This window comes from Trachemys scripta, chromosome 3 (assembly GCF_013100865.1).
Source record: "Trachemys scripta elegans isolate TJP31775 chromosome 3, CAS_Tse_1.0, whole genome shotgun sequence".
In the NCBI taxonomy this organism is placed as follows: Eukaryota; Metazoa; Chordata; order Testudines; family Emydidae; genus Trachemys; species Trachemys scripta.
Genome location: NC_048300.1, coordinates 186405584 through 186424526, shown reverse-complemented (window position 1 = coordinate 186424526; position 18943 = coordinate 186405584). Strand labels below are relative to the sequence as shown.

Here is an 18943-nt window from a genome sequence, read left to right as displayed (position 1 = left end):
CTTACAAAATTTCAAAGCACTGGAAGTATTGTATAGACTTTCAAAGCAACTTGCTGAGTGTTCTACTAAAGGAATTATTTTTTCAAACTTGTTTTTCAGTGGGCAGGAGGAATTACTTGAGGGACAATTGAATAGTTTTATGGAAACCTTGATAGTGAATTATGAGCTAATTTTTAGGATTTTTTTTCATTACCTTTGGTGATGCTTTTGGTTTTTTCCTTCAGAATTTTGGCCAGGTTTCAGTTTGGTTGAAAGAAAATTGAGATTGAATGAAAAGTTTCCCCCAAATAAAAGATTACCCCACAGTTGGCCGTGTTTTTAAAAATAAATTTTAATTTTAATATCTGCGTCCTGCTCAGTAACTTATAACCATTGCTTATCCCTCCCATATGCATATCCCATTCCTTTTAGGGTGGAATTAGGTGCTGTGAAAATCCACCCTCCTTGTTTTCATCTGTATAACACAACACAAAGAACAGGTGTTAGAATTATGACAAATGTATAGAGAACTGAAGGGGTAATTGTCAGTTTGGGATGGCGTTTTATATGTAATTTTTTTTTTCAAGGTTAAGTGAAATTATATGCTATCAAGTTTAAAAGGTGATACACAATTTCACCACTTTGTAGAACAAAAGTGGTTTTTGTTTTAAAGCAACAATTTTGATTTTACAGTGTTGGGAAGAAGTAGCAAAAGTCCTGCAGTTGGCAGCTGCAATGCATTAGCCTTCTGAGAGCCTTTAAACAACATTATTTATTTACCATTGAATCAAGGAAATATTTGGTTCACACAAAGTAGCATGAGCAACATACTTCCTGCATAAGCTGTGAACAATCAGCAGTGGAAGGAAACTGCTGTGTACCAGCTTTCAAAAAAACAGCATAGCTTGTTTCAAAGCAGGGCATAAGACAAGCCAGATGGTGAACTGATTCAGCTAAAACTTATACATCTGGGAAGAAAGTTTGTGTTTCAGAAGTATTCTTGCCAAAGAGAGCAGGGTGTGTCATTGAAGTTCTTGATCTAATTTTGTCCCTTAAAAACAAAGGTTTAATTTCCCCATTGACAGACTTTATTTTTAAATAATATTTTCAATGCATTATTTTTTTTAGGAGGCCCGAACATGTGGGCTGTCACCTCTGAAGAGCGAGCAAAGCATGACAAGCAGTTTGAGAGCCTTAAACCGATAGGAGGATATATTACAGGTTAGTTTGTGGTATACATTAACTTCTGTGTACATTAAAGTACCTGTGTAAAACAGTTTGAAAACCTTCATCCTTGTTCAGCTGTTTGTTTGCTGTGTGACTGATAACCATGCTGTGTGACCATAAAGCACACGTTTTTATTATAAACTCTTTCCAGTCACAGGTTTATAAACTTAGTTTCATCTGAAATCTGGCATAGAATATCTCTGCAAAAGGGGATATCCTTCTTATTAACCTCTGCACTAATGCAGCCAACCACCTTTTGATGTCGTTCCTTCCAGTTCCATAAGCTAAGTAGAGTCAGGCCAGGTCAGTGCTTGGATGGAAGACTGCCAAGGAAATTTTTTTGAAGTTGCTGCAGCAGATGACATTGGTGATTGAGGAAGTAGCAGTCTTCCCTCTGAATTGTGTTGAGGGACACTGTTGCTGGAATTCTAATGCTTTCGTATGAGATGTAAAATTAAGGTCCTGACAACTTGTGTTCATTAAAGAGCCTATGGAATTTATCACAAGTAACTGAGTATTAACCTCTGTGCCTTCCCCAATTCCAACTTGGGTAATTGCATTCTGCTTACCTATGCTCTTCTGGGATTTTCAGTTGCATTGAACATTTTCTTCTGCTAAAATGCTGGGTAGTGTTACTGTTCATTGTTAAAAATCTTCTGTCTTCCATCCCAGAGAAGGCTGGTATTCAGTGGTGAAGTATCGCTTACGCAGGGGTCGGCAACCTGTGGCACGTATGCCAAACAAGGCACGCAAGCCGATTTTGAGTGGCTGCCTGCCACGGTCCCGGCCCCCATCCCGACTCAGTCCCCCCCCCCTCCCCCCCCGCTGTCCTCTGCGGGGGCAGGAGGCAGAAGCTTGGTCCTGCGGCAGCCAAGCTTCCCCCCTCCCCCGTTTCTTCCCCCAGCGTGGTGCTTTCCTGCCGTCCTCTTCTCTTTCCCTAGGCCGATCAGTTGATGGCCCTTGCGAGGGGGAGGGGGAGGAGTGGCAGTGTGCTCGCTGCCCCGTAGAGGAGGCAGAGAAGAGGTAGGGACAGGGCCTTGGGGAAGGGGTGGAACAGGGCATATCCCTTCCAGCCCCCTGCCTTGAGCCGCTCAGAGCATGGGCTGGGAGCACCCCCACAAGCCAAGCACCTCAGCCCTCTGCCCTGACCCCTGAACCCCCCCCCCCACCCCCCCCTCCTCCCCTGACCTCCGCAGCCCCCCCACACACACCCAGCCTTCTGCACTGCACTCCCCCACACTCCCAGCCCTCTGCCCTGACCCCTGAACTCCTCCCCCCTCCCCCCGCCCAGGTCTTGGGTCCCGGCTGCTGGCCCCTTTCCAGCTGGTGTCCTGGCTGCCGGCCTCATTGAACAGAACCCCAGGCTGGCAGCGTAAGATCAGCGTTTTAATTTAATTTTAAATGAAGCTTCTTAAACATTTTGAAAACCTTGTTTACTTTACATACAACAATAGTTTAGTTATATATTATAGACTTTTATAGAGAGAGAGACCTTCTAAAAAACGTTAAAATGTATTACTGGCACATGAAACCTTAAAGTGAATAAATGAAGATTCGGCACACCACTTCTGAAAGGTTGCCTACCCCTGGTTTACGTATTTGTAACGTACTTTGAGATAAAAGGTGCATTGTGAATGTAAAATTATTTTTTCCTGCATAAACATGAATGCTAAACCTTAAAAACTGACTAATGTGCATACACAAAATTTTTTGTTTTACTGTGCATGTATTTAACAGTGTGATCCCTACGGAGTGTGAAACTTGGTGGATTTGCATAACAAACCATATTCCATCCTAGAAATATTGAGTAATAAAAGTCTGTCTGTCTGGAATTGTGTGTTATGTACATAACACACGTTTATTTTTAAAGTTTTCTCCTGTAGATGGAAGAGATAGTAGTGGACCAAATTAGACTGAAATAAAAAATATATACTGTTCTCCCCCTCACTCCCACTGCCACCACCAACAAAAAAAGCAGTCAAGGAGGCTGAGACTGAATACTCCATAGTTTATATTGTATCATTGTAAGCTCTTGGTTGCTGTTGATTTGTGACATATAAAACAGCTATTTACAGCTCATTTAACCCACTTCTTGGAGCCAAGATTACAAAATCCATTAGTACATGCAAACTGCCATCACCACGAGCATGTTACGTAGTTCTAAATTTTCAAAAGAGCTCAGCACCCAACATGCTGAGCTCTTGTGAAAGTTCTGGCTTTAATAAATATCTGTGACTTTATTGTAAGGTATTAATACAAGACTTGTTTTTTTCCCTCTTATCACAGGTGATCAAGCACGTACCTTTTTCTTGCAGTCAGGTCTACCATCATCAGTCCTAGCTGAAATATGGTAAGGCTTTTAAACATAAATAAATAAATTATAATATAGTATAGTATAATATAATTAATAAAGGATTGGAGATGCTTGGCTCACTTGTATAGATTTTGGTTTGATTTATGTTGCCAATTGAAAAACCACTTTCCAACTACATTATATAAAGAGTCAAACAAGAATGGTGCCTGGACTCACTTATTTCAATATATACTTGTCATATTTAAGTGTCAATATCTGTTCTAATAGTGGAATAAATTAAACTGTAATGGAACTTGAGTAAAAAGGAATGTGGTGGTATAAAAAACAAATAATGACAGACAACCTTTATTGTATTTCTTACATAATTCGTGGTTTAAGGGAATACAGTACATGTACACTTTTAGGCCCTGATCCTGCAATTAAGACTCAGTGTGACTGTACTTGGGTGAATAGGTCTGTCTGAGCAGATCTGATTACAGGATAGTGGCCACACTTGCTTTTTAGTCAAGCATTTGATCCTACTCACAAAATTCAAATTGGTCGACCATGAGCACCGTCACATGGATTAAAAACTGGCTTTAGTATCACAAACAAAGGGTAATGATAAACAGCAGGATATCAAATTAGGGGAGACATCTGGTGGAGTGCCGCAAAGTTCATTGTTAGGCCTTACATAACATTTTAAATAATATAGAAGAAGAAAACAATAGGTTAATGAATTTCCTGGTTGATACTAAACTGAATGGTATTTGAAAGACCAGTGAGACAGATATATCAGAAGTCCCTAGAGAGGTTTGAAATATGGACAAGAAATAATAGAATGAGACTCAGCTTGGGGGGAAAATGCATGCTAATAAATTGGGAGTGGAAAATAGCCCAAACACAGGGAGAAACTTCAGAAGACATAAATCCTAAAGTTGTATAGTTGGGTTATAGATAGTAAATTGCATTTAATATTATTATGTAACATCATCTTCCTTGCGTTAATTCCATCAAATAGGGTCTGCTCTCCAAGTCCTCTCCCTCCAAAGTGCTCTGTTCAGTGCCATATATTATACCACGTGTTAACGTGTCTTCCTTTATAACATCCCACCACTTCTTGAATTGTCTTCTCTGTTTCCTTTAATCTTGATCTGTTAGACTCTCTTATCTACATAGTTGTCAGGACTGTGCTTGATATGACCAAATCATCTGAATCTGCAGTCCCTTATTTTCATTCATTTGGGGACTTAAAATGTTAGTTTATGGCAAATTTTTATGACCAGCTTCGAACCTGATGCCAGTCGTTCTCCTTTTTCAACGAGGCCTGGGATTGGTTATGGCAGAGTTACTATAACGTAAGATAGCAGCTGAAAAAAAAGCCACTGCAGTTTTAGTTGACATAGGAAGAGACATCAGGTCATGAAATAGGGAGGTAATAATTCCTTTTTGTGATTTCTGAGTGCACCCCAGAATATTGTGTTTTGTCCTGGGCATTTCATTGCCGGAAATATGCAGACACACTAAAGGAAGTTTAGAGAAGAGACCTGTAAAGTAATTAAGGGTGTAGTGGAACTGACTTGTGAGGAAATATATATATTATATTCATCATCTAACCAAGATAGAAAGGGGATATATAGGAAACATATATATGTATGTATGTATGTTTCCTATATATCCCCTTTCTATTTTGGTTAGATGACGAATGAGATACATTTACAAATATGTAAAGGGTGTAAATACAAAAAATGGATAGGAATTCTTTTTCATGGTATGTTGGGATATATGGGAACTAGGAGCAATGGAATTAAATTAAGAAAAGGGAAATTGGTTAAGTATCAGGAAAATTTTCTGACAATAAAATTTTAGATTCTATGAAGTAATCTTCCAAGGAAAGTGAAAGTTTCTGGGAATATTCTCTCAGTGCATGAGCTGTCCGTTGTATTTATTCACTGTTTATAATATTCAGTTTGGGAAAGTATCACTAGAGATGTGTGTGAATGTTAAAATTTAAAAATAAAATTCACATACTAACTGAATTCTACATAGTGATCCGTAAGTATGTAGATCTACTATGTAACTATATTAAGAAATTTTTAATAAGTGCCGTGTTTCAGTCTTTTGAATTAATCTCTTGTAATGCCAGATCTTCATTTAATGTGATCTATTTGTCTAGTGCTGAGCCATAATTGTTGCAATAAATGTTGCACACAGGGCATGAAGGTACTACTTTGCCAAACAGTCTGCTAGGTTCCTGGGCACTGAGTGTTTAATGTAGGATAATTTTAGAAATTGAGTCACATAAGAAGATGCCAGATGGTCTGTATTAGCATATGTAAACAAAAACAACTGTGCTTTGCGCAAAAAAGTCAAGTTCTACAATTTTCTAAGGGTTTGCACATTGTGGAAGGTCATTCATAACTTTCTGTAAAATCAATATCAGGTTAAACTACAAAAGATAGCAAGGAAATAGAATAAGACAGCAATAAATGAAATTATATAAGCACTCAGTTTTGAGTGAGAAAGTTAATGTTTCCTTCCCCCCTGTTTTTTAAGGGCTCTTGCAGACCTGAACAAAGATGGGAAGATGGATCAGCAGGAATTCTCCATAGCTATGAAACTCATCAAACTAAAATTACAAGGTCAACACTTGCCTGTGGTCCTCCCACCGATCATGAAGCAACCTCCAGTATTCTCGCCGTTAATTTCTGCTCGCTTTGGTACTTATGAATATTTAATACATTTACTGGTGTTGAGAGATTCACCAAAAAACACAAAAAAAGTATGGAGGTCCTGTGACAGACCCAGACCAGTGGGGTACAGGAGTCTGGTAGAGGGCAAATATACTGGTCACTGGATGAGTAGTTTTCTGTTCCCTGAGTGACCAGAGAAGGGGCTGCACTAGAGTAATCTGGAACCTGCTAGATCCAGTTAAGGCAGGCAGGCTAATTAGGGCACTTGGAGCCAATTAAGAAGAAGCTGCTAGAATCAATTAAGGCAGACTAATCAAGGCACCTGGGTTTTAAAAGGAGCTCACTTCAGTTTGTGATGTGAGTGTGAGGAGCTGGGAGCAAGAGGCGCAAGGAGCTGAGAGTGAGAGGGTGTGCTGCTGGAGGACTGAGGAGCACAAGTGTTATCAGACACCAGGAGGAAGGTCCTGTGGTGAGAATAAAGATGGTGTTTGGAGGAGACCATGGGAAAGTAGCCCAGGGAGTTGTAGCTGTCATGCAGCTGTTACAGGAGGCACTATAGACAGCTGCAGTCCACAGGGCCCTGGGCTGGAACCCGGAGTAGAGAGTGGGCCCGGGTTCCCCCCAAACCTCCCAATTGACCTGGACTGTGGGTTCTTCCAGAGGGGAAGGTCTCTGGGCTGTTCCCCAACCCACATGGTGAATCTCTGCGGCAAGAAAATCCGCCAATAAGCGCAGGACCTACCAAGATAGAGGAGGAACTTTGTCACAGTGCATTCATATTTATATCTAACAGAGGAGATCATTGCAGATCATTTGACTAAAGAAACAATCATTGCAAAAGGGATACCCGGATCTAAAGAGCTTTGCAAAAAAATTTCTCTGAAGCTGTTGAAGAATTATCCTTTAATTTTGGATGTTTGTTGCTTATTAGCTGCCTACAATGTAATTCACACAGGAGTGCCTGACTAAATCATTACACTTTTGGCTTGTAAGATGCATGAAAACTGTTCTTACGTGTGACTTACAGGCTGTCCCCTTGACCTAGAACTCTTTTCCCTTCTCTCTCCAAGATGCTAACTTCTGCTCTTTTAGAATTATGCTTTAAAACTAGAGCTAGGCAAATATTTAAAATCTCTCAAGGAATAGTTTTATTTGAAACATTTTTGAAGTTCATCAAATGATTCAATTAATAGTACTCAATCAGCTCTACTTCAACATTTATTTTCTCTTCAGCTTATGAGTTACTCTCTTAGTGTATTCTGGGATTCTGTGTATGCATGACACTATGTTTTGTGAAGCATTTATAAACCGAATAATGTCTGCTAGACTACAAAATATATCCTATGCATCTAGGGGTGTATACAGATTATAAAAGTATGTGTATACATGTATCTATTCCACAGCTGTGTTTAATTATCGACTAGCTCTAAAGTGTGTGTGTACGTATATTTACACAAGTATAGACGCTTGTAAATATGTAGCGTTGATAGCCATGTGATGAATTGCAGAGCCATACAAAAAATTAATTTATCACGCATTGTTCACCACCTCACCCAGCATTCTGCCCATCTATCCATTTTCCCTAGTACTCATTAAATAAATGATGCCAGTGCCCTGAGTAACTTCCAACAGCTTCATTTGGAAAAAAAATCCATTAGCTAGAGCCGTTTCCTTCTTTTCACCAAATGTGGAATTTCTCCTCCAAGAATACTGTGGACAGAGGCTCAGGACAAGCAGGTGTCAGTCCTGCAACAGCGACAGTTTTTCTATACATAAATTGTCACAACTTTAAAATCTGTTATTTTATGTCCCCGAAGGGCTAGAAGTAAGAGGCTTATAGATAAGTCATTATAGGGTGGGTATTGGAAACATTAGCTAAATGTATTTTGAGCACATGTTTGTTTCTTCACTTGCGCTTTCTTCTGCATGCAGCATACTCTGTGGCTGGAAAACTTGAATTAGAGCTGTTCAAAGTGTGGACAAAAATAGATCTTATAATCGAATGTAAATGTACATTTTAGAGTATAGGCATCTCTGCACGTTGACTGTCTTATCTGAGGTTTGTATAGCATTTACCAGGCACAGTGGATCCATTCGTAGTTGAGGCCTCTAGATGTTGATGCAGCATTAAATGTTTAATAATAATAATAATAATAATAATTTAATTTCTCCTTTAGGAATGGGTAGTATGCCAAATCTGTCCATCCCAACATCTGTGCCTACAATTGCACCTTTAGCTCCCATGTCATCATTGACCTCAGTGACTTCGATTCCTCCCTTGGTTATCTCTACTCCCTTGATACCTTCTATCAGTACATCATCATTGCCAAATGGAACATCCAGTCTCCTTCAGCCTTTACCTATGTCTTTCTCTTCAAGTAAGTACAACACAGTAAGATACTCAATTTTGAATACACTAATCTAATTATTAGTGCAGATTATTAATTTGTATCCATTTATTTTTCTTTTTTGTTTCAGCATTGCCTCATCCTGGTTCTTTCAGTCCCATGGCAGGAGGATTTGGTGGTACTAATATACAGAAGGCACAGTCTCTGATCGATTTAGGATCTAGTAGGTATGAAACGTAAGACTTAAAAATGTCATGTCTTAGACTTTAATAACAAATGCCTTTTAAAAAATTACAATATAACAGTTCATATTTATCAGCAGAAAAATAAGGAGATGTGTGAACAGCATATATAGACACGATATTTCTGAACATTGATACATACCTAGGAGATAACTACGACGAGATTAATTTGTGTTTGGATATGAGCAGTTGAATAACATTGTCAGTAAATGTAACAAACATGCTCAAAGTGGGAGGAGGGTTCAAATGTGAAAAAGTGCTGTTAGAAAGAATGGAATGAAACAGTGTTAAATAAACAGAGGCAAAACATACAGTCCAAGAATTAGGTGTTATGGAAGCTATGTCAATATTGCAGCATGTTCTTTTCTGAGGAAGTTATGCATACAAAAGTTGTCTAAAAGATTATCTATTGCAAACATTTATCTCTGAGGTCATTTTGCAAGTAATGGAGATCATAAATCTTTGTGATCACCTTCCTTATATGTTGTGCCAAAAGTGTTTAAAATAAAAGTTTGGTCTCTTTGGCTGTGTCTATATTATCTTTCCCCCCTAGAGTTCGTCACTATTGCTACAGCCAGATAGCTCTACTGTAGTACTGCTGTAGACAGGACTCCAGGCATCTAATGATATTTTAATCATGATGTTGTCTAACATTCAGAGCACGTTTATGCAATGTAGTGTTTGAAAGGTTCAGTATAAATCAGCACTCTCTCTCTTGCTACCTTCAATGACTGAACCAGTAGTAGTAGCAGCAGCAGTGCAAAATTTTAGGGGGAAAAGGTATAGTTTAGGTTAGGCTTTTTGGTTTAGGGTATTGGCAGCAAGGAGTGACTTTAGAAGCTGCAGATGTTATGTTTTGGGGATGAGTCAGTTCATTGGTTGAATTTTTCATACATTCATGGTTTCATTTTTTGATTTAATTCATGTCCCTACTTAAATTTGCTACTCAGTCATTGTCCTTAGTCTTCAGAGTCCTGCTGTAGAGGCTTTTACAGGTCTTGGGATGTGTTCCTGCTGCCTTCCATAACTACTGGATTTTTATTAATATGTCTTGATTTTTCCCCCCTACTTTTCTTAAATACTACTCCGTACAAATTCTTCAACATGTTATTTGTAGACACATTACTTGAATGAAAAGAGTGTTTTTCAGTATGTTAAAGTTTTCATTTCAATGCTCTAAATAAACATTGTGTGCTGCATGTAATACGCGTGTAATTCCTCTTTTTTAGTTGCATGGTAGAGATGAAAAACAGGGTTTTAAAATTCTATAATGTTTCTGTTAGGATAGAGAGCAGAGACAGGATTGGGGCCTCATTGTGCTGAGTGCTACACAAACCAATAAGAGGAGATAGCCCCTGTTCCAGGGAGCATACCATCTAAAGCTTGTTTATTAAACAATGGAATTTAGAATAATGTATTTTTGTCTTTTTTAACATTTATATTGCAGTTCAAATTCTTCCTCCACCACTTCACTAACTGGGAATTCACCTAAGACTGGATCCTCAGACTGGGCAGTTCCTCAGGCCTCCAGATTAAAATACAGGCAGAAATTTAATAGCCTTGATAAAAGCATGAGTGGATACCTATCAGGTTAGTATGGCATTTAGACTGGGGAAAAAAAACAGTTTTCTAATTAATAGAACCTAAAAGATTAATGGTGAAATCCTTTGAAGTTAATCTGAATTTTACAACTGACTTCAATGGAGCCTGGATTTCATCCTAAGTAACCATACATTTTTCTAATCTTTTGGTCTGAATCTTACCGAGACACACAACTGGCTTATAAAAGTGTCACTATATGGGATAACTTGTTGTTTAGCTTTTATGTGTGTGTTAAATTTAAAGAATTCCTATATATGCTACACAAGACAATCTCACTTTACTAATCAGTAAACAAAAGTTTGGGTATGTCCTGCAGGTCTGCACTAAATTTGAACTTTGCTGGTTTCAAAGTTTGTGCTTCAGATTCTCCTAACCAGCTGGCCTTATATTTACTCTGCTCTGTTGTTTTGGGGGTTATTTTTCAAAACTCCCCCAGTCAACTAAAACTTTTTTTTAACAACATTTCAAGTGACACCAATACCATCAAATGTAGTACTGTAAACCTAATCTTGTTGTTGAATGGAATTTCATACAATGAGCCAAGAGCAAATGTTTAAAGGGCAGAATTATGTTAACATCTCCTTGACCTGAAAAGCTGTTTTTTTTGTTGTTTTTTTGGGGGGGTGGGTAGGTAAGTATCTGTTGGGGGATGAATAAATAATACTTTTCTTTTAGAGTTTTAGCAGTCCTCCCTAAAAGTCTATCAGACATGCGATAGCCTATATATTAAGCACTCTTGGGATTTAGATGCTTCTAACCCCTTTAAACTCCTTTAATGGTACAGAAAAGATGAGACCTGTCATTTAACCAAAAACTCTTCTGTGTAGCAGTTTTCAGTCTGATTCAATTTTTGCTTCACCTTGCATCTGTGCTTCTGTTAATCAAGAATGAAAGCTATGCTGCAATCTTTGTTACGAAGATTCTTCCTTATAACAAAGAAGAAAATGGGCTGAAACTGTTGGCAACAATGTACTGATTATCTTGCTCCATTGCATTGAGTAGAGCTCAGCCTGTGTACCTTTCGCTGAGAAACAAGGTGGGTGAGATAATCTCTTCTATTGGATCAATTTCTTTTGGTGAAAGAGACAAGCTTTTGAGCTCCACAGATCACCAACAGAAGTTGGTCCAATAAAGGATATTACCTTATGCACCTTTTCTCTCATATATCCCGGACCAGCATGTCTACAACGCTACCTTTTGCTGATTCATTCTGTCATATTAAAAGGAGAGGGTGTATAGATCAATGCTAGAATAAATTTATATTGGATATGAAAGCAAAAGATATTTTAGAATTCATAGAACATTCAATAAAAAAGTATATTGGAGTCACAGAGATATTCATAAGGAAACAAAAAAGCTGAGAAGGGTCAGGCTGGGGGCAGAATATGACTAAACAGCTAGGTATAGGAATGTATTGGGGGGGGGGGAGAGGAGAATCTTTTAAAAAATCCCATAATGCACCTGAAACCCAGTTGATGCTAATAAAGTATGCAATACAAACTTTGGAAGGCAAATATAAGTTAGAGAATGAGGGCTAAGAAGAAATTTGAAGGCGAAAAAGTTCCCAAATGAGGACATTAATTTTTAAAAAATAGTTATTTAGAATAAGAAAAGACACATGAAACAAGAAACCTGTGGGTGTGTTTAACAGACCCCTAGGATGTCAAGGGCAAGAACGGAGAATGAGATTGCAGAGAAACTAAATTGCATCTTAGGCCTTGCCTACACTACAGAGTTTTGTCGACAAAAGTTATGTCGCTTTAATTAAACCACTGTTGCATGTCCACACTAGCCCCTTGGGTCAGCAGAGCTCATCCACACTAGCAGCTCTTGTATCGACACAGAGAACAGTGCACTGTGGGTAGCTATCCCACTGTGCAACTGGCCGCAGGGTGCTTTGTGAAGGATTTGCAGTGCCTCATGGGGCAGGTACAGCATCACATGATGCAGGTTTCTCAATCCTATCATTCCATGGGCATCCTACTAGATTGCCAGCTGCTTTTCAACTGAAGTGTATGTGCGGGGGAGAGTGTGTGACAGGGAGTATGTGGGGAGGGGCCGGAGGAGAGACAGAAACACTGTGTGTGTTGGGGAAGCATGTCTCTTTAAATTCACACATGCAGTCTCTTTAAGTTCAGACAGCAGCCTGAGCAACTAATCCTGGGGGAGGGGAACACCCCCACCCCTGGCTCTGCACAGCACAGCAGCCTCTCCCCTACAGCAGCAGCCTGCTCTGCCTGCCTGCTGATTCCACATTAATGGTTCCGTGATTCCCTCCAAGTTCTCCCACTGCCTCCTCAGCTACTGGGAGCAGCATCCTCAGCAGCTCTGTTAGCTTTCCACACTGAGGAATGTCAAAGCTTTCGAGAGCTTTAAAAGGGAAGGGCGCATGCCTAGAGGGCAGATGAGTTCAAAACAGTGACCAGAGCAGTCACGGTTAGGGTGACCAGATGTCCCGATTTTATAGGCCCAGTCCCAATTTTGGGGTCTTTTTCTTATATAGACTCCTATTACCCCCCACCCCCGTCCCAATTTTTCACATTTGCTGTCTGGTCGCCCTAGTCACAGTGGGCATTGTGGGATACTGGGGGAGGCCAGTTATGTCAACATAACGAACGGCAGTATCTACATTGACGCTTTGTCACTCACTTTTCCTCAAAAACCTTCATTCCTCTCAAGGTGGTTTTATTTTGTCACCAAAAGTAGCTTTGTAGTGTGTACACCTTCATTGTTTTAAGCAACAAAGAGTCCTGTGGCACCTTATAGGCTAACAGACGTATTGGAGCATAAGCTTTCGTGGGTAAATACCCACTTCGTCAGACGCATGTGGTGGAAATTTCCAGAGGCAGGTATAAATATGCAGGCCAGAATCAGTCTGGCGATAACGAGGTCAGTTCAATCAGGGAGGATGAGGCCCCCCTTCTAGTAGTTGAGGTGTGAAAACCAAGGGAGGAGAAACTGCTTTTGTAGTTGGCTAGCCATTCACAGTCTTTGTTTAATCCTGAGCTGATGGTGTCAAAGTTGCAAATGAACTGAAGTTCGGCAGTTTCTCTTTGGAGTCTGGTCCTGAAGTTTTTTTGCTGCAGGATGGCTACCTTTAAATCTGCTACTGTGTGTCCAGGGAGGTTGAAGTGTTCTCCTACAGGTTTTTGTATATTGCAATTCCTAATATCTGAGGATTAATGGACCCAAGGCAGATATTCCACCACATGCGTCTGCCGAAGTGGGTGTTCACCCACCCACCCACCCACGAAAGCTTATGCTCCAATACGTCTGTTAGTCTATAAGGTGCCACAGGACTCTTTGTTGCTTTTTACAGATCCAGACTAACACGGCTACCCCTCTACTTCATTGTTTTGTTAGCAAAAGCTGCCTTTTGCTGACAGAACTGTGTAGAGTAGACAAAGCCTTAGTCATCACACTGGATTATGGAGAAACAAGCAGTTCATATTTCCATAGTGCCTTTAGGGTTGCCAACCCTCCAGGATTATGTCATGTGATGAAATTTCCAAGAATACATCCAACCAAAATTGGCAACCCTAAGTGCCTTGCTTTCATTACCTGAGGTTACTGAGCAATATCGAAGAGGGAGAAGGGTCCTAAAAAGGAATCAAACGGCTCAAGAAAATTACATCGGCTTCAGCAAGACTGTTTGGGTGTAACGGTCAGCCTGCATTGAACGCAGGTTTATGACCTAAATTCCCTCTAAGCTGTGCAGCAGGCTATAAAGGGCTTGGCAGCTACAGAGGCCTGGATAGAAGAGAGGTAGGGGGTGGACGGGGACTGGGGATGGGAGCAAGTTGGGGCGTGCAGGGCTGCTGCGGGCCTCTCCCCTAGCCCTGGAGCTCTAGTTGCTGGCATGGGGGGGGGCCCTGCCCCAGAGCGCCGTGCTGCCGACTGGGACAGGGGGCCCTCTCCCCCGGAGCTCCGTGCTGATGACGGGAAGAGGAGGGCCCCTCCCCCTGAGCTCGCTGCTGCCAGTGTGGAGAGGGCTTGGGGGAGTCCTCTGGCTCCAGCCCCAGGGCAGCCTGCACCCCAAACTCCTCATCCCCAGCCCCACCCCAGAGTCCGCACCCCCAGCTGGAGCCCTCACCCCCCCGCACTCCAACAATCTGCCCCAGCCCTGCAGCCCCCCTCCCACACCCTGAACCCCTCACCCCCCACCCCATACCCCAACCCTTTTCCCCAGCCCTGAGCCCCCTCCCACACCCCAAACCCTTAATTCTGGCCCATCCCAGAGCCCACAACCCAAGCCAAAGCCCTCACTACCCCCGCACACACTCCAACCCTCTGCCCCAGCCCTGAGTCTCCTCCCACACTCCAAACCCCTCGGCCCCACTCCTGCCACACATCACCTCCATATTGGTGCACATAATAAAATTCATTCTGCACCTGGATATAAAAAATTAGAGAGAACATTGTTTATGACCTAAAGTTGCAGCCTTGGATAGCATTCGCTTTAGCGTTTTTGAAGGGCCAAAAGGCAGAAGTAACTGAATAACAAAATATGCTATTTAATAATAAATACAGCCACACTTGTGAATACCTGGAGGATAGTCAGTGTTGGAGGACTTAAAAAATGGTTAAGGGATAATTCCAGTATTTATATATCATTTAGCCTGCCGTCCTTACTGGAAAAATAATAAGGGGGCACAGATCTTACGGAGTTTGAGGTTCTACAAATCTCTCAAACTGCTTGGGTTCTACAGACTAGCATGTCTTCTCACTTTTTTCCCACTGTAATTTAAAACAGTTTTCCCTAAAGGTGATTACATTAAATAAAAAACACTAGCTAACGGGTTGCATATGATATGTATTGGGGAATAAATAAATCTCTCCCTACCTTACCTTCCTAAAAATCTAGCCTAGCAATAGTGGCAGTAACTTGTTTAAATTTATAATCACATGCATGCTGTGGGTTTGAAAATTTGACTTAAGTGTTGCATTCCAGAAACACTTATGGGAAAGGAGGGCTAGAGGTGGGGAGAAAAGAAGGGAGCGGGTAGTGAAAACGTGAGGTAAATTATTGTATGGTTCTTGATTCATTCATTTTAACACTCACGACAGCAGCAAAGGCTCTGCAGGCACCCCATCTAAGGCTGAATGTATTTTAAAAATGACTTGTGAAATAAAGGACACCTGCAAAATGCTTTTTGTGCCATGTACTGTACTGTGTACACACAGGAGAAATTGCTCAAATGCCTGATTTTTATTTTCTTTGTTTTGTTTGTAAACAATACAAGCAATGTGCCTCACTCCCACGGATGCTAAGGGATGAGTTTTTCATACGTGCCTACATGACTTAGGAGCACAAGTCCCATTTACTTTCAATGAGAGTTGTGCTCCTGAATCACTTTGATGCTATTGAAAAGTTCCACTCAAAGTTACTAAAAGAATGGAGTTCCATAAAATATCTATTTAGTAGATCACCAAAGGATTATTGTGGTCCAGTGGATACAGAAGTGGACAAGAAGTCAGTAAACCTGGGGTTCAGTTTGTGGCATTGCTACTGACTTGCTGTATCACCTTGAGCAAGTCACTTCATCTGACTGTGTCTCAGTTTCTCTGTCTATAAAATGGGAACAACTCCTCTCCACTTTTTTAAGGGACTTGGATCTAAGTGTGAAAAGTGCTAAGTGTTTACTATCATTTTTCCTATAGACTGAGGGTTTCTTCCCAGCAATCTGTATAGTTAGTTAGCAGGAGAAGGAAAGTAGCCCTCACATTAACAGTGTTAACTCTTTGCAAATAGTCAGCTACATTCTACATATAGCTGTGAAGATCACCATAAACTGTTATGTTAATCTGTGGTGGGATTTTCTGAATGAGAAAAGTTGGTCAAGGACACTAATGATATTTCTTTACTTGTGATCATTATGTCTGTGGTTCGTGTTTTTAAAAGTAGACAGAAATAATACAGTATACAGACTACCAGCTTTAATAAACGGTCATCACAAACTGATGAAGTCAAATTAAGAATAAACATGGGTTGCCCCAGTGTACAACGCATCACATAATATCTGTCTTTTGTTCTAAATAGATTTATATATGAAAATTCTTAATAGTTTAATCTGTATTTCACTAAGGATTTCAAGCAAGGAATGCCCTTCTGCAGTCAAACCTTTCTCAGACTCAGCTGGCTACCATTTGGTAAGTTTACTCACTGATTGATGAGAGGCTTACACAATTGTGGTGGGGAATGTAATCTGCTCTCTGCCATCAAGAAGTATTAAAGGACAAGGTCCATTTAAAAATCGTACACTCTAAAACCCAGTCAACTTTATTTACCCATTTTGCTAATAATTGATTAAAACTGCACTGTTTTAAAAGTCCAGTTTGCCATTTATTATTTATTCTGGACTATGTAAATCAGCAAAGTCAGTTTTGCTTTCGGGTTCAATGCTTCATTGTTTGGATTGCAAACACGGAAGAAGAGGGTTTATTTGTTGAGGAAACAACAGTTTTAGGTAAAAATAAGTTCTCATTAGAATATCAAAACAAACAAATCCCAGAGATGTTTTCAAAACTTGTCAATTTAAATTTGAATCTAAATTTACTTTAAACAACAACAACAAAAGCGTTCCTTCAGTCCATTAGTGGTTTGTGACAGTTGTACACAGATAGTTGTACATTGCAGTTGATTAAAGCTTGTTGTTGTTATAGTGTTGGAAACAATTACAATCTTCTGAAGACTTAGGTAATAAGTTTTTGAATTCCTGTACATTATGGGCTGGATCTTGCCTTTCAACACAGCTGTGAGTACGGGGTGATATATAAACTTCACCTTCTCACAGGAATCCACAAAAGCTTTGTGGATTAGATTAGCATTAGACAACCTGCTGAAGCACTGTTCCCTCCCTGCTTCCCCTTTGTCCAGGAGGTAGTCATTTGCTTCTGGCCCACATCAGCAGCAAATTGTAGTATGCCTCACAGTTGTGTAGTGCATTATGGGAGTGCAGCGAAAGTGCTATTAACCTCCTCCTTGGTGTGGAGACTTCAGAGCAGCTGTAGCCATGTAGCATCCAATTAGGTCCTCTTTGCAGGTATGCAGTCCAAGTCACAATTTATCCCAAAGTCAGTAATTATCAATCTTTTATTTTGGTATTAAGAAGAGAGTCATTTTTAATATTGCCCATAGGCGGAGCTGGTCAATAAATAGAAGAAAAATCACCTTTTTATCAACTTTGTTTCTGATTTTTGTTGGATTTCCTCCTCTCCCCTCCCCCACAGTGCTTTGTGGCCAGCTCTGAAGGACTGTTTCTGCCTGCCCCATCACACTTTTCTTTAAGGGAGGCTCCTTGCCTGTATCTCTGTGGACAGCCACATGTTCCTTTCCTTCACTCTTCAGCAAAGTTTCATGTAGGAGTACGACAGTGATACAAGTGCATATGCTGCCTACCCATTAAAGCAGGATTTGGGGATTGGACGTATTTAATCCTGCACCTGCCAGTTGCAGGGAGCTCTGGAGCAGCTCACCCTTCCCCCACAGCATTATCAGCTGATCTCTCTGGGGTGTTGAGAAAGAATCCTAGGCTAGGGGTCACAAGGGTGGAAGGAGCCCTGCATGAAGATCCCTTTTGTAGTATCACAGCATAAATTTAGATAATGCTTTATCTCCTGAGAAAAGAACTGAGGCAGAGTAAAATGGGTGCTGTGATCTTGAGAGTGGCTTGAACATGGAACAGGGTTTTGTTTCCAGTTCTGCTTGTCATGTTACCTTGGGCAAGTCACTTAGCCTTTCTCATCCTCATTTTCACCACTTACTTACGTACTGCATAGTGATGTTGACCTAATTAATGTTTGCGAAGTGCTTTTGCAATCATTTGACAACGTATGCTGTATAGAAGCCAATTCTTATTTAAACTGTAAAATTAAAATAATAAAGTTTTCTTTCATCCACTATTGTTTTTACTAAGATGAGGGATTGTTTACCAGTTCACCCTACGAGGTCTATGCCTTAAGAAATTGTTCTATAATAATTAATTTCAGTTATCCCTTCCAAGTGATTTTCAATTGCACTGACGACAACATTCTCCCATTTTATTTAGGTCACTATCTGACATTGATGGAGATGGACAGCTGAAAGCAGATGAGTTTGTGTTAGCCATGCATCTAACTGATATGGCCAAAGCTGGGCAGCCTCTGCCATTGACCCTGCCTCCTGAACTGGTACCTCCTCCTTTCAGGTAAAGTGCCCAGGACAGGGAGACATGACCTAAATCCAGAGGTAATATAAAGAATATTGAATAGCCTGAATTTAACTCCCCCCAAAATAACTTCTCTCCTAGAGGTGGAAAATATGCCGAAAATGTTAATGGAACTCTGCCATCTTGCCAGCAAATGCAAGAAGAGGAGCCCCAGAAAAAACAGCCAGGTAAGAATGAGATTTTGAGTTTTGTGTTAGTGTGTAACACTCTTCTTTGAAGAATATTACATCTTTTAGCAACTAAAAAGGGGATAAGGAAGTACAGCATTACTATTTCAGGAGCTGCACTTCTGTTACCTTTAGGGTTACCATACGTCCGGATTTTCCCGGACATGTCCGGCTTTTTGGGCTCC

At 40.5% G+C, this 18943-nt stretch overlaps 1 protein-coding gene across 1 annotated transcript in view; it reads left to right on the top strand.

The window, feature by feature from the left end:
* The window catches only part of ITSN2 (intersectin 2), a gene marked incomplete in the record, with an annotated part of 124643 nt that overhangs the window by 28795 nt on the left and 76905 nt on the right, over positions 1-18943 (top strand). Inside the window, 9 exon segments of the mRNA XM_034766612.1 lie at positions 1108-1200; positions 3493-3556; positions 6056-6219; positions 8370-8570; positions 8671-8767; positions 10230-10372; positions 16471-16534; positions 18433-18570; positions 18673-18758. Coding sequence (XP_034622503.1) covers positions 1108-1200; positions 3493-3556; positions 6056-6219; positions 8370-8570; positions 8671-8767; positions 10230-10372; positions 16471-16534; positions 18433-18570; positions 18673-18758 — 1050 coding nt within the window.